General features: G+C 36.6%; 1 protein-coding gene across 3 annotated transcripts in view; it reads left to right on the plus strand.

The window, feature by feature from the left end:
- Positions 1-16875, plus strand: part of MUSK (muscle associated receptor tyrosine kinase) — an 89113-nt gene that overhangs the window by 16566 nt on the left and 55672 nt on the right. For all 3 annotated transcript variants that reach the window (XM_032860833.1, XM_032860834.1, XM_032860835.1), the window contains exons 4-5: positions 3240-3367; positions 4253-4394. In XM_032860833.1, coding sequence (XP_032716724.1) covers positions 3240-3367; positions 4253-4394 — 270 coding nt within the window. The remainder of the gene's footprint in view (positions 1-3239; positions 3368-4252; positions 4395-16875) is intronic.

The following is a 16875-nucleotide window of genomic DNA, read 5'->3' on the forward strand; positions in this document are numbered from 1 at the left end:
TGATCTCAGGGTCCTGGGATAGAGCCCCGCATTGGGCTCTCTGCTCAGCAGGGAGCCTGCTTCCCTCTCTCTCTGTCTGCCTCTCTGCCTACTTGTGATCTTTCTCTCTCTGTGTCAAATAAAAAAAAATAATTAAAAAGTCCCTTTCCTTAGCTTTTATTAAACAATTATTCGCTGTTGTATAACATTCCATGCTGCAGCTAAGAAATCTTTTTCTAATTCCTATAGGTAAGTCTAGTGTTTATCTTTCTTAAAAAGTTTAGCATTTTCTCTTCAAATCTAAAATTCATAAACTTCCAAAATTCACAAGAATATGTTAGATGTGTTTTCTTTTATTATTTCTACTTAGTTTTAGGTGGGCCTTTTGAATCTAAAACCAAAGGTTTGTTGTTGTTGTTGTTTTTCCAAAATGAGATATACTTTTTCCTATTTTTCTTCCCTTCATTTTATCTCATTCTTAAACTTTTATTTTTTTACTCTTAAACTTTTAATTAACAAATATTAGATCTCTTTCTTTTTCCATTTTTCTTGACTCCAATATTTTCTCTTCATATTTTCTACATGGCTATCTTGATATTCTATCTTCTTGGAGATTTATTTAACTTTTCCTTCCATATCATGAACTCGGGTCTTCAATATGACTATTCTACTATTCTGCCCTTATACTGACTACTTTGATCTTTAAAACCCCTAATTTTCATTTCTAGGAATTACTTCTCTGCTCCTTTTATTCAGAGCAAATTCTATATGTTATATGATGCAATACTTGCTCAAGTCTCTGTAAGGGTATCACTAATTAGTTCATTTTTATTATTTTTTTAAAGATTTTATTTTATTTGAGAAACAGAAAGAGCATCGGCAGAGGGGAAAGACAGAGGGAAAGGGAGAAGCAGCCTCCCCAATGAGCTTGGAGCCCACTATGGGGCTCAATCCCAGGACCCTGAGATTATGACCTGAGCTGAAGGTAGATGCTTAATCAAATGAGTCACTCAGGTGCCCCAACAAATGCATTTTAAAAATATATATATTCTTCCCTTTTTTGCTTTATTTCTGTTTTCTTCATAAGTTTGGGTTTCCTTTTGGTTCTTTTTTTTCCATGTTCATGTTTTTTCTCAAACATCTATTAATATTTTATGTTTGATCATACTTATAAATGAAGTCCTAGAATCATTAGAATAGGTATGTAGAGGGACTAGTTGGACATTGTGTGGAAGCTGGTGTGGGGGTTCTGTAAGTGGGTAGGGGTGAACCCACAAGAAAGCTTTCTTTCAGCATGGAGGGCAGTGAGGAAATCATGTAAGGAAACAAGCATGTTCTCCTTTGCTAAATAATGAAGGCTTGATTCTGAAGACAGAGCACATTTCACTGCTTTGTGGAGCTACCTTTCCTTTCTCATATTCTCATATTTCTCACATTTCTCATATTCTCTCTGGCTGTAAATATTCCCTGTTTTGGATCTATCCTAAATCTTCTATTCTTTTTTCCACCTTCTCCTTAGGAAAGCTCACCCAGTCATGTGGGTATACACAGGTTTGGCCATCTCAGTTGCTAACATTTTGGAATGCTCCCACACTGCTTTAGTAGAGACCTTCCTGAGACTCCCAAGACCCTGGCCTCCATCACTACTCCAGCTACCCTACGATCTCTCTCAGAGCTCCCTCAAGTTCCTTGTGGTCCATCAACTAAGGGTTCCATGCTAGCATAACATGGTGCTTCCAGCATCCCATTTTAACAAGATGATGAGCTCAGATGAGCCAGTGCTCATGGCTCCACCTGAAGAGCATTCCCTTACAGTGGGGAATCCACGACTCAATATCAATGCCTATTGCATTCTCAGTTCACTTTATATTCAAGTTCCACAAGAGTTCTCCTCACCTCTTACCCAACAGACGACCAAGACATCTATTTCACTGAGAAGATAGGAGTCATTTGCTTTAAACAAAGGTTATCTGCTTAAGTTATATGCTTAAGGCATAGGGATCAGTTCAAGGAACCCAAGGGAAGGAATGGATAACACCTTCTTGGCCTAGGTCCCAGGAATATCAATTCTTCAGCTAAACTTTTGCCAGCAGCCATATGACAACACAACTCACAACTGAGGTGCCTGGCCATCATCTAAATGTAGGTGTCCACTGTTGTTGATGAGGAGAGTTGTGTACTTTAGATAGCAGGCAAAGTGACAAAGTTGCTATTTTCCCATAATATGCTTCAAGCCTATCTTGTAATTTTGCCATAATCCAAGATCATACCAACTCTAAAAGGCAATAAATGCCTAGATTAAACATCAACAGACCATGCAGTCTTTGCAAATATCACTTCCAACCCCCACTAACCCCCACGTGTACAATTAAAATAGGAGGAAAAAGTCCTTATTTCATGCTTTTATCCATCAAAGTAACACACTGATTTTAGCCCAGAACCTGAAGGAAATAAAATATATCCATTTCTCAGTAGCCTCTCCTGCAAAGACAGGTCTCTGTAACATGATATTCCTAAGGAAATAAATGTAGTTTTCATTATTTATGAATGTTTCAAGTAGTAAAATAATAGGCTTCCTGAACTTGTCAATTCTTCTATACATTAGATTTAATAACTTCTTCTGAAAGCTTACTATCGGAGAATAAACAGTAGCTGGCATAAACTATTCCTTCTGACAGAATTAATTTAAAACCGGTTCACAGAATAGTAAATTACAACAGTTTGCTTCACAGAGTACAGTTACTCTAAATTGTATGACAGAATTTTTCCAATTATAAATATAATAACATCTAGTTCTAGAGGATAAATGTATCTAATGCTTAATCAACAAATTTAAGAGTCAAAGTGAAACTAAAGGGAAAGCATAACTCAGAATTAGGCAAAAAATAGATAAAAATCATCTCTTCAAATGTTTTTGTGTCTATTGGTATGAATTAAATAATGTTGAATTGTTATGGTGACAGTTCATTTTAATCAACTTTTCATTAGCTATCTTTTAAAAGTGAAGAATACTACAACTTCAAACTCCTAATATGCTTCCTGAATTTGTGGTTTTCAAATAAGATATGAATAAAACCAAGATAACTGAAACTTTGAAAAATGATTCCTATTTTATATCCACTCAAAACCTGTCTTAGCATTTGGTAAATCCTGTAATGTAATAAATTATTCTTAAAGTGGATATTTAGACTTAACTAGAAAGGAGAAAGGTTAATGCATCCGTATTGTCTTCCTGATTTTGAATTTTCGTTTCCCTTTAGAGCCGAAAATAACTCGTCCTCCCATAAATGTAAAAATAATAGAAGGATTAAAGGCAGTTCTTCCATGTACTACAATGGGCAATCCCAAACCATCAGTGTCCTGGATTAAGGGGGACAGTGCTCTCAGGGTAAGTGATTATTATGAATACACGTCTATACAACTTGTTTTCAAACACAATTCTTTACAAAGTCAGTTACATGATTACAAATTCCTGGTATAAAATTGTTCCCTTATATAACAGTTTCACCAAACTTACATAGTCCTCTTCCCATACACACCAACTATAAGGCATTCCCGTTGGGGTTGGCTAAGGGAAAAAAGATGGGAACCAGTAGTTCTTTACAGGGATGGCCAAAGAAGCAGAGCAAAGGCAAAGCTAGAATATTTCTTTGTTGACTGGTTGGTTAGTTGAATCAATTTATTTTTTGACATTGAATCTTTGAGACACAGGAGATAAAAACAAAAATGAAACTAAAATCCAGGTCTTAGACCCAACAAACAGTTTCTGGAAGGAGAGTGAGAAAGGAGGTTTGGAAGGAAAGGGATGAGAACCTCTGGAATGAAGTTAGAGCACAAACATCATCAAGACTGATGAACAAACTCCCTGACAAATGCCTCCGTCACAGAGCAGTCAGATTAAAAATCTACTATGTACATGCTTATTTTGTATTGCTTTTGTATCTCATAACTACATTTACAGGTAAATGATTACACTGCATCATCATTGTCACCTACTAACTGTGAATTCAGTGAGATTTTTCATCTTATGCTCAGAATATTCCACAGAGAATATGTAGGTGTTGATATATGTCAATTAACGAAAACGAGGTACAATATCGATTAGCTTTGTTTTATTTAAAATAAAACAAATAAAGTTGTTTGTGATAATCTATATAATTTCAAATGCTATTTTTTGATGAAAGCAGCAATGGTGATGACCTGATGAAGTAAGGCAAATGATATCTTGATAAAGCCATGGACGTTTTAAAATTCATGTCCCTATCCCTGGCAGGAAAATTCCCGCATTGCAGTTCTTGAATCTGGGAGTTTAAGGATTCACAATGTGCAAAAGGAAGATGCAGGACATTATCGATGTGTGGCAAAAAACAGCCTCGGGACGGCATATTCCAAATTGGTGAAGCTGGAAGTTGAGGGTAAGGAGTTGTATTCCTTCCCGTTATGGGGCTATTAGAAGGGCCTCACGTTCTACTGTGAAGGCTGGACATTAGCTTGCAGCAGCAGATGTGTGGGTAGACCAGTTCCCTCCACTGTTCCAGATACTAAAGCATAAGGTCAAAACTCGGAAAAGAAAAACTGAAAAGAGAAAGAAGTGTGCCCTGATATAATGGGTCATATTCCATCCATTGCCCACAATCCCTGGTAATTTTGACCAAAACAGATTAAATTCACTAAAATACTAATACAGCAAGACACCAGTTCAGAACTTCTATTTGACTTAGACAATTCTCCCTTGCTTATAAATTTGAAAACCCTCATTTTATCTTTATCAGCATACAGACATGACTTTAAAAAGAGTAAAGAAAAAAAGTAACTTTTTTTAGGTTGTATTCTGTCACAAAGGGTTGAGAAAAATAAAATACTGGCTCAAAATGTATAACGAAAACTATTCCTAGTTCCGTGAGTTATATTGTCAAAATATTTTTCATTTATTTAAAATGTTCTCTTAAAATCAACCAATTCAGCAACTAGTTGTAAAGGTCTTCACTGAGAAATCAGAATCCAGACAGGATTAGGTGTTCTACCCATATGATTGTAAGATCCTTCTTGACCTAAAATCACATCACATTTTGCTTAAAAATAGAAACTACCAGCATGCCTGTGCCCAGTGAGCAAACTAAGTACAACACTCTTCCCAGCTCTTCCTGTTCTATGCTGTAGAATTAATCTCTCTGGCTCCCAGTTTTCTCAACTGAAAAGTGGAATTTCCTTTGAGTATTCAGTGAGGTGGTGTTGATAGTAGCTAACAGAGTCCCTGGCCCTTTGTAAACACCCAATAAATTTTGACTAAAGGAATCACCTATTTTTCTACTTTTCTCTTATCTGACTGATAAAGTACTTGGACTTTCTCACACTGGACCATATTATAGTTCATTTGGGAGAGACCCTGGGAGTTTCCCCTAGCTTACTTTGATTCCATCCTATTCACGTAAGCCCAGATCTCTTCCTTTTCAATCATACAGTTTTCTATTAGATTCTTTTAGATTATTTTTATTTCCTAGGTAGCCCTTGCTCTGACAGCATTAAGAATCTCATTTCCCACATTTGTTTCTAATTGAGGTAACATCTTTACTACATCATTGCTTCGATTGCTCATAGAATCTCTGTTAACTCCGCAAAGAAAAGAATGAGGTTGATGGGATAATGGCTGTCAGATGTAAAAAAAAAAAAAAAAAAAAAAAAAAAAGATATTTTCAGCATAGTTACTGTAATTTAGTATCTTCAACATTAGCAATGGTATTTAAGGCACAGTATGCAATGACCACTTGATACAACTTATTCAGTGAAAAATAAATATACAAACATGTTCAATCACATATTTGGACACTATCTGCCTAGATTCAGTGTTTCCTTGAGATGTACATGGCATAATACAGAGTGAATGTTATCAATTTGTATAAAGTGTCACAAAGATTTTCCTCTTCGAGATTAAATATAAGCCCTCCTATTGTAATATTAAATGTTGATAGTTTAGGTCAGTATCTTCATAGATATTAAAAATATTTGCTTCAACAGTGACCTAGAGAAAATGAACACAAATCACAATTATTTAGAGTCCAATTACACAGTTTGGTCCTGCTTTGCCATTTAATTTTGCATCACACATATCAGTAAAACTGAATACTGTCTTCTTTCTTCTTAACACTTAAATGGTCATGCTCATTGCCTTAATAGTTAATATACACAGAGGTTATATTAATCTCGCTAGTATTGAGAGCACATAATATCACTTAAAGTTACTCTAACAGTAGGTAAGATGATCCTTTTAGCACACATCTATTTCTACTCCATTTTAGTCCCTGTTAAAGGAGCCAATATATGTGAAAATTTGTGACATGCTGAGCACAGTGTCTGGTACATAATAAACATTTAATAAATGGCATCAATTATCATCATTACTATTAGAGCATTAATTATAGCAAGTCTGTGTAGTTTCTCTTGAGGTTCTGAAAGGTTGGCTTCCACTTAAAGAAATAGTTAAGACATTTCCAAAAGATACAATGCAGACATGATCTATTTAAAGGAAGGGCCAATTTAACCAACAATTCAGAACAGGTGAAAAACCAACTGAAAAGCAACTGGTATGACCCTGAATGTGTCTGTAAAGACCTACTAACTGGGCAATAATTAGGGCTGAGGATACAGCTGGGCCATAGTCAGTGAGGCAGGTGACCATTTGTTACGCACTGTGTCAGTAACTCTGAGAATTATTTTGAGCAAATTAGAATGAGAACTCCATAATGTCATTCAATGCCGGGTTACATGTACTGATCATGGTCATGCCATGGAAAAGCTGTTTGCCATTGTCAGTTTCTGATGAGGAGAAGTATACCAACTGTGGATTTGGTAGAGTGTTTTCACTAAATTTTAACTTCTGTAACAAACATGAAATAGCCTTCAACTCAAAAGTTAAGCTCCCTTTCTAGATCGCCAGTCTTAAGCTGCTGGATCTCTGGAATGACAACATGAACATATTCTAATTTTCTGTCTTATCTTAAAAGGTTCAAACAGTGATATATAAAATTACTAATGAAACCATCTAATTCAAGCATAGCCAAACATGGATGTATCTCCAAAAGGACGAGCAATGGGATGGCTAACATTTTAAGATGCTAAATGCTTACGTGGATTATTTTATTGAATCCTCACTGACAGTCAGTGAGGAAGGTCCTATCATTGCATCATTTAAGAAACTAAAGAACAGAGAGGACATCTAACTCACAGAGGTGTCTAAGAGACTGAGTAAAGCTAAATACTATGTGTCCTATTAAGGAACAGATATTCATGTGTAACACTGCCAAGAGTAGTGTCAGAACAAAGGTGGGAGAAAAAGCCAAGATTCTATAAATGATGGAGAATAGGAGCTGAAAAAAAGGGACAGTGGATATCAACAAATTTTTTCAATAAATTTGGTACTGAAAAGGAAAAGCCAAAAAAGTGAGCAGTAGCTAGAGGTATATATGGTACATACGTAATGTTGTTGTGCAAGATTTCTTTTAAAAAGATTAAAATGTTTAAAAATACTGAAAATTTTAAAATATGAATAAGAAGTGTCTCAGAGAAAAGGACATTTATATATAAAGGAGAGAGGTAGAATATTCAAGGGAATGTGGTACTTGAGAAGGCAAAAACAGTGTATTGAGGGGACAAGTAGAGTGATAAGCCCTATATGGAGGGTGACCACTTGTCCCAGTTTGCCCAGGACAGTTCTGGTTTACACCTGTTGTCCTGGAATAATTATTAATAGAGTCCTCCCTGTACCTTCAAAAGTATCCAGGCTTCGATGATAAATTATTTGATCACTGTACTTAGGAAGAAGGAACTTCCTTCCTTGTAATAGGAAGGAGAAAGGGGGTATATTCCAGTATAAACAAGTTAATGAGTTTGGTAGATGGAATATGAGAAAGCTCTGTTGGTTTCTATTTCCTTTAGGAAGTAGAAAGTAAGTTTATCTTCTGAAAATACTTCTGTAAAGGGAGGTGGAGAGCTGAGGAGAGTGGAAAGGTTTTAAAATAGCTATTGGAAATGCGAGAGATGACTCACAAGTGTAACTAGGATTCCTACATAACATTAAAGTTTTAGTAGAGAATGGAACTGTGAATATGGAGTGACATCAATGTGCCTCACTGCAGAAAAAGTAGAAGATGTTCAGAAAAAGTAGAATGGCAAATCCAAAGGCAAGATACAGGCACTGGAAGGAAAAAAGGGCAAAGGATTTAAAAATTATTGCAAGAGAATGGTTGAAGGAATTAATCATGGCATCTTTTCACACCAAATATACAAACGTAAGCTTAAACACTTACAGCACCGGCAATATGACAGACAAGATAACATGAATATCTTCCTATTACAAACAGCCAGAATTGCTGGGTTAGTCATACAACCCGCAGGATAAAATTATATCTCCAGTGACCAGGAATAACTAGAAATTGAAAAAACAGCAGCAAGCTCATGAGCTGGCTCTACATTGTCCTGAAGGTAAAGGCACAGGTGTCCATCTCTATAACCTAGAATATTTAAGACTCTTAAGGGGATGGGAGACAAGGTCTTGGGCCCCTGTGAAGGAATGTTAGCCCTGAGAACCTTCTATAAAGCTGAGAATCACAGAAGTGCCAAGATGGACCGGAAAAAGTCCATCCGATGGTACATAAAGACAACGCAGAGGCTTGTTGGTCTACCTGAATTCTGGGTGTGAGAAAGAAAAAAACAAGTTTTCTTATGAATAAATCTGTATTCAGTGCTTAGGACTATATCTCATATAGGTTTGACAGTGAATTCATACTGCCAGCACAGGCTGGTGCTGCCATGCTAGAGAAATTAACATAAATATTGGTCCCAGACCAAAAATTTAGCAACAAAAAAGCTTTAAAAAATACCTTACCCAGATTATATAGGATTTTCATAATAAAGCCACACTAAGGATGAGTTCACAATGCAAAATTATAGCATCCACAGGAAACTGCCTTAAGGGAGAGTTCGCTGACACAATATACAAAGGGATCAAAACCCCAGGAAATTCAGCTAACTCAATGTGAGGCTTGAAAATAAATATGTGTAAACTAATTAAAGACACAAAAGGAGAAAGAAAAATACATAAGAAGAAGAAAAGCAGTTCTGATAAAGAATTAAATAATTTTAACAGATGCAAAACATAATTATAATTAAAATTCAATGGATGAATAATGGTGTTTTAGAGATAAAGAGATAATGCACACATTAGAAGTCACCTCTTCAGAATTTAGAATTCAGTTCAGAGAGATGGAAAAGATAAAACTGAATTAAAGAAATAGTTATGGATATGCATTACAGAAAGAAGAGAGAAAATACGAGGCTATACTCAGAAGCCTAATGACTGAGTACTAGCCAAAATTATTGAAAACTTTATCTTCAAGGGACGCCTGGGTGGCTCAGTTGGTTGGACGACTGCCTTTGGCTCAGGTCATGATCCCGGAGTCCCGGGATCGAGTCCCACATGGGGCTCCCAGCTCCATGGAGAGTCTACTTCTCTCTCTGACCTTCTCCTCGCTCATGCTCTCTCTCACTGTCTCTCTCTCAAATAAATAAATAAAATCTTTAAAAAAAAAAAAAAAAAACTTTAAATCTTCAAGTACAAGAAACACAATGAATCCCAATCGGTAAAACCAAAGAGCAGATACGCTAATAGTTTCAGACCCGATTCATCATAATAAACACCAAAGACAAAGAGGTGATCTTAAATTATTGAAGAAAAAACAGATTACTTATAAAGGACAACAATTAGGATGACAGCAATAAAGAAACCAACACTTTCAACTATTCTTATTATTTGGTATAGTCTAGTGGAGGTGTTTTTCTTCATTCTTAATAAAAATCAAACTTTAAAATGTGTACACATGTGCTTCAATAATTTAATTCTGATCATTTATCTAGAGGAATTATATATATATAAGTGTATGTTCAAGATTATCACAAAGCTAAAAAAAAAGATCACAGTTATTTACAACAGTAAAAATTTTTAAAGAATTTAAATTTGCAAAAAATAAAAATTTGCATCAATAGGAAACTGACAAAAGTATGTGAAAAAATTCCATGCAACTATTAAGAATGAGATCAAGCTATACACTTTAACTTCACAATTACCTACCATATATGTGATTTGGGTCTGTTTTCCATCAGTGAGCCTCAGTTTCCTCATCTCTAAGATGGGGTAAAAAAAATAACCACCTACCTCTTAGGTTGTTGCAATGATCACATGAATTAATACAGGCACACAGCAAACATTATAATTATTTGCTGTATTTATAATTATTTAATAAGTACTTATATAGTGCTATGTGCAAGGTTCTGTTCTATCTCATTAGAAATATTAACTCATTAGAAATTTTAATGTGTTCATAAGTGAAAAAGTTGAAGTATGTTTTATATATTCTATATTAGAATGTATGAACTAATAAGCTGTTAATAGTCACCATCTCTGCATGTAGAATTACATAGGAGGTAAATGCCTTGTCATACACTTTACACAGTTCTTTATACTTTTTAGATTTTTATAAAGAGGAAGAATTAATACATGTATTCAAGTTTTGGAAAAAAATTATTTCTTCCAAACCTTATACGATTTTGATAAGGTGACATCAACCTTTCTGTTACTGGTCTGATGTTATTGGTTTCTGTTATTGGTTTGCAGTTCTGCTCCATTCTGCTCTAGAACAAACTAAGGGATGGGAAAAGTTTTATCAAAGGCAATTGGTTCCTATGTTGATTAGATATTCACAACACCTGGGCACTGGCTGAAGAACTGGGGTTGAGGGTGAGATCCTGATGAAAAGAACATGAAACACGCCATTTCCTTGGGGACAGAATCAGTCCATAAAGACAGTAAGTTTGAGGCAAGAGGAAGGGAGTCACCTGGATGGAGTGAGAAGTGAAGGAGTTCAGAGGGCAGTACCTACTAATGGGTTCTCCCCCCATTTGACTCTTCTTTCTTTCTTATGGGCAGACCTGGAATCTGTGATTCCATACCAGCTTGGAGGCTCCAACACTAAAATTCAGTTTGGGTTCTGATTTCTCAGTGAGCATTTTCTCCATGTGGTTGGGTGTTATTGACTCAAAGTAAACAAAGGAAGTTCCCATGGAAAAGTGAAGCACTACCGCTAGGTGAGAACTATACAGGTATACTGATTTAACACTGGTGCAGAAGTATCTATCATTTCCCAAATTCCATAGTCACCTGAAATGCAGAAAAGAGTGGTCCATCTCATAACAGTGGAGGCTCTTCCTTTGGAAAGTTTAACTCCTGTCTCATGTACCTCTGTGACAATGGCCTTTCGGATAGGTTTCATGGCAGGATGTGATGAGGGCAAGGGAAATGTCCATATCACATTCCATACATTCTAAGATGTTCATTTTTAAATATTTTACCATGGCTGGGGTGAATCCCAGAGATGCTAGTTCCTTAAAATCACCACTGGCTAATATTTGTTTTCTTTGTTGTGCATTTTAATATCTCTGAAATTCAGGTTTTTCTTACCAGACTTAAAGACAATCACACTTGGTTTGTGGTTTCTGCCCTCAAGCTGAGATCATTCTCCAAATATGAGAATGAAGATATAAGGATAAAACAAAAATAAATCAATCATATCTGCTCATAAAGATCTCCTTATATTTAACTCAAACTATTCCTTCCTCTTGAGATCATTTCTTTCAATCAGTTTCCCACAGAGATGAAAACAGCATTTTCAGTGGCATGATCCAATGTAACCCCCCACCCCGCACTACCACCAATTATATTTGCTATTAGTTTTGTTAGGTTGAAAACAGAGACAAAGACACTTTTCAGAGCCCTACAGAAAAAATTCTGAATCAACAGAGTTTCTCCAATCTGCCTCATGTCCCACTTTAGGTATGGTGGGTATCCAAAGAATGATCCATGCTGTCTCTGTTATGTATCCCTACTGAATCAGCTTTCTCCAAGTACTCTAAAGGCCAGGAAGACAGACACTCAGTGGCACAGGAAGTGGCAATGGAATGGGATAATTTGGATGGCAGGGCCGAAGTTTTTAAGGAGAGATTGCATCATGGAGGCTTTAGATGACCTCTAAAATGCAAGAGTCTGATTTTTACTTTCCTGTTTTTGACCAGAGGGATATTCTCTCTTTAAAAAAATCATGTTGAATAAACACTACACCACAGAAATTAAACACTTTTAATATGATAATATAATATTTTTTAGCAGAGAAGTCATTGTTGAGTTTTTTAATCATTGAAAAAGATCCACTTAAAAAATTACAAATATCTAATTTTCTTTTATTTCCCTATATTCTTACATGATTCCCTTATATGCTTTGACTTAACTGTTATGAAATGATTTATTTCACTGGAGCTGAGTGTCGATTTTATTACTTTCTGTGAATTTCACATTCAGATAAATTCTGCTTTGTGTATACAAACTGATTGAGTGCAGAATACTTGAGACTCCATTAAAAATAGATGTATGTTGGAACGTACTGGACTCCCAGTCAATTGCATATTCTATTATTACCTTGTTTACTCTTGGAGGTTTAAAGCCATGAAGGAAAAGACTGGGCAGAAGAGGAGCTGGAACCAAGGGATGGTTCTCTGTCAGCAATCAGCAGTGGGGAGAGGTGACTTAGCACCAGTACAAAGCTGCAGATGAGAGCCCTTGAAGCAGACCAAGACTAAGAACAGAATCTCTGAGGTCGAGGGTTATTGTAGGCTTCCCAGGTGTTTAGACAATACCTCATTTGCTGGAGATCTCAAAAAGCAAAACCCTGTCTCAACACTTGAGAGAGGCACTTTGGGGAGTGAGGAGGGAAAGTGAGCCACCTGGCGAATGTAAGTGGCCTCAGCACAGGAGCTCCCATCACCTGTCAAGGCCCTGGAGTGTTGTCCGTTTCTGTGCAGTCTGAAAGGCTTTCTCATGTATCCTTAGGGCTGACTTGGTCTATCAAAGGTTTCTTGGGGAAGATTTTTTGCAGACATATGCAGTATATCAGACTACAAGAGAATCCCAAAAGATAAAAATAAATCATTATACATATACATTATATATACATATATACATACCTATATATATGCATATAAACATATATGTGTATATATATACATATATATGTATATACACACACACATACATATAAACATGCATACACACACATGATGTCCCGAGGCAAATGTCAATAGATCGAACTAGAGGAGACCAGCACTGTCTTCAAAAATGTTAGACTTCTGGCTGCCTTCTTTCCTAGAGATCAGCTTTCCTTATTGCATCCAGAAGAGTGGAAGCAATCATGCAATGTGGACACAATATTTGATTTTCTTTTTCCTTTGTTTATGCTGCAGCTCTTAATATGACAAATGCCACAGAGAGAGGTATTTAAACCCCAATGTGTGCTGTGCTCTCAGTGATTTGCAGTTTTAATAAAATTTGCGGTGGTCCTGTTCCCGGCATCAATTCCACTTGCGTGATGCCACTAACAGGTTTGATTTGCTGTCATGAGTACACTGTGTATCTAAAAACCAAACCAAAGAAAAAGGCATACGTCTTTGATAGCCCTGGGGATTATCACGGGGAATATTAAACCTGCATGATTAATAAGGTGCATGCTCTAAAAGAAGAGTTCTAGCCACTGATTTCCACTTAAGGGGCTATTATGTTGCACTCCCATCTAAAAAGTCCCGTAGTGCTTTCAAAAAACAATGGTATAGTAGTCCTTTAGTTGAAGAGTTGTCACTAAGTCCTCTAAGAAAAAGTTATATAATAATTATAGCACTGAACAGATACTACATCAAGTGAAAAAAACAGGCCCTCTTTAACTGCAGGTTTGAAGAAAAAAAAAATGTGCCTCAAAGATTTGTCTTAAATTGTTTAATATACCATGGACGTTACATTATTTGAAAATGAAAAGTTACTACAACCTGAAATACACATACTCTAATCAGAGTAAACTCTGATTTTCATTTTTTAGGTATCAAAACGAGATGCACAATTTCAAACATACACAGGCAAAAAAGGAAACATTTTTTCTCTTTAATGCGCTGACTTACGCAACAGAGACTCATCTCACACCATGCAAGATAGAGAAGGCCACGTCTCTACTGGCCTTAATTTCAAAATCTAACAGCTTTGAATCCTGGAAAGATATAATAGAAAGCTATTAGAACTCAATGGCAATATGGAATTCAAATACTATTACTTAAGTTATTTCTTTCAGGAATCAAATATGTGACCTTCAAATTGTAATTATTCGTTTCCATGAACGATAAACTAGTCAAGGCACGATTTTTTTTAATAATTTATTTTTTTATAAACATATAATGTATTATTAGCTCCAGGGGTACAGGTCTGCGAATCGCCAGGTTTACACACTTCACAGGACTCACCATAGCACATACCCTCCCCAATGTCCATAACCTCACCCCCCCTCTCCCGACCCCCCTCCCCCCGGCAACCCTCGGTTTGTTTTGTGAGATTAAGACTCTCTTATGGTTTGTCTCCCTCCCAATCCCATCTTGTTTCATTTATTTTTTTCCTACCCCCAAACCCCCCACGTTGCATCTCCACTTCCTCATATCAGGGAAATCATATGATAGTTGTCTTTCTCCGATTGACTTATTTCACTAAGCGTAATACCCTCTAGTTCCATCCATGTCATCACAAACAGCAAGATTTCATTTCTTTTGATGGCTGCATAGTATTCCATTGTGTATATATATCACATTTCTTTATCCAGTCATCTGTTGATGGACATCTAGGTTCTTTCCATAGTTTGGTTATTGTGGACATTGCTGCTATAAACATTCGGGTGCACGTGCCCTTTGGATCCTACGTTTGTATCTTTAGGGTAAATACCCAGTAGTGCAATTGCTGGGTTTCCAACTTTCTGAGGAAACTCCATGCTGTTTTCCAGAGTGGTTGCACCAGCTTGCATTCCCACCAACAGTGTAGGAAGGTTCCCCTTTCTCCGCATCCTTGCCAGCATCTGTCATTTCCTGACTTGTTAATTTTAGCCATTCTGACTGGTATAAAGTGGTATCTCATTGTGGTTTTGATTCGTATTTCCCTGATGCCGAGTGATGTGAAGCACTTTTTCATGTGTCTGTTGGCCATCTGGATGTCTTCTTCGCAGATATGTCTATTCATGTCCTCTGTCCATTTCTTGATTGGATTATTTGTTCTTTGGGTGTTGAGTTTGATAAGCTCTTTAGAGATTTTGGATACTAGCCCTTTATCTGATATGTAGTTTGCAAATATCTTCTCCCATTCTGTCAGTTGTCTTTTGGTTTTGTTAATTGTTTCCTTTGCTGTGTAAAAGCTTTTGATCTTCATTAAGTCCCAATAGTTCATTTTTGCCTCAAGGCATGATTTTTAGAGGGAACTTAACGTACTGGCTAATGTACATGGGCTCCCGAGTCTAGAGCAAACTCCTGAATTCAGAATCTGGCCCCAACACTTGGGGAATGTCAGGTAGTTTCCTTAGTCTCTTTGCACCTCAGTTTCCCCACCTGTCCAAGGAGGTTAATAATACTTTGTATATCATACATTGTAAAAAGGATAAACTAAGATAACATATTTAAAGCTCTTACAAGACTGTATAGAGCCATTGCTCAGATAATAATTATCAGTGTTAGTTCTCAGACTAATGTAACTTCTGTGTAACAGAAGTGATGATTTTAAAAACACTTGTGGAGATAATCATAGCTCTTTCATCCATGTGTCATCTTTATCTTTGAGGTAGAAGCAATCAAGTTCAATGGCAAAACAAAACAAAACAAAAACCCATCTTTTTCTTTAAAAGAGAGTTGATTTTTAACTTTGGTTCCATTAGAAGAGTAATCATAGGTTTTCAGTCTGAAGTGGTAATTCCATCCCCCGTTCCACAGATCAGGACACCTGGGACTAGAAAAATCAGTACTTTCTCCAAGTTAGCAAGGACCTCAGACATCTTGGTTCCCAGGCCAGGATATCTTCCATTATCCAACTCTTGAGTTCTCCCTTTCTCTGTCTGTGTTTCTGTTTCATAGACCAGAATGTGGAGTGCTCACATGTTTTAGCATCAGACAGATCTGGTGCTAATCCTGACTCTGCCACTTCTAGTTACATGAGGCTGGATGATTTACTCAACCTTTTCAAGTCTACTTCCTCATTTGGGAAATGGGGGCCATATTACTTACAGCATAGGGTTCTTAAAATGGACTAAGATAGCATACATGCTGTGTCTACATGGGGGCTTCTGGATAAATATTGGCTGTTGGTGTTCTTGTTGCCTGTTGTTTATGTTTACATTCTACCCAGAGAATATTGCTGGTTAGGTCTCTCAGATTTCATAAATAGAATGTCAACATTACCAACTGCTCCTCTGGTTTCCAAAGAGCACAAATCTACCTTCAATCAGCAATGTTTTACACCGGCATGCTTGGTACTTGTTAGAGATTATAACTTCGGTTTGGCCCTACTGGGACAAGTCATAAGAGAAAGCTTATCTAAGAAGCTATATGAAGATGTGCCTTTACTGGCAAAGGGGAAACGGGCTGTTTAAAGTCAACCTGTACAAAAAACATAGCATCCACAGTATGAAAATCAAAGCAAACTTAGTGCACACCCTGGGCTTACCACATATTTAACTCACTACAGAAATAGCAGTTTGCCAGAAAATCTTGTTGAAAATATCGATCATTCCATCATTCATTACTTTAAGGTAAATATTAAGTAAAAAATTGCTTTAAAAATTAAGTGCCTGGGTGAGGGAGGAATGGCCTCTCCTGAGAAAGTGAACTTTTGTTTCCCTCCTTGTAGTGAGAATGCTGTAATTTATTTTTACTTTGTTTTTTACCCCACCTGGCACATATCTTGGAATCCACGTCGTAGTATCTGTTACACTAAACCGACCAGAAGTC

This window comes from Lontra canadensis, unplaced genomic scaffold (genome assembly GCF_010015895.1).
Source record: "Lontra canadensis isolate GAN:19392208 unplaced genomic scaffold, GSC_riverotter_1.0 scaffold19, whole genome shotgun sequence".
Taxonomy (NCBI): domain Eukaryota; kingdom Metazoa; phylum Chordata; class Mammalia; order Carnivora; family Mustelidae; genus Lontra; species Lontra canadensis.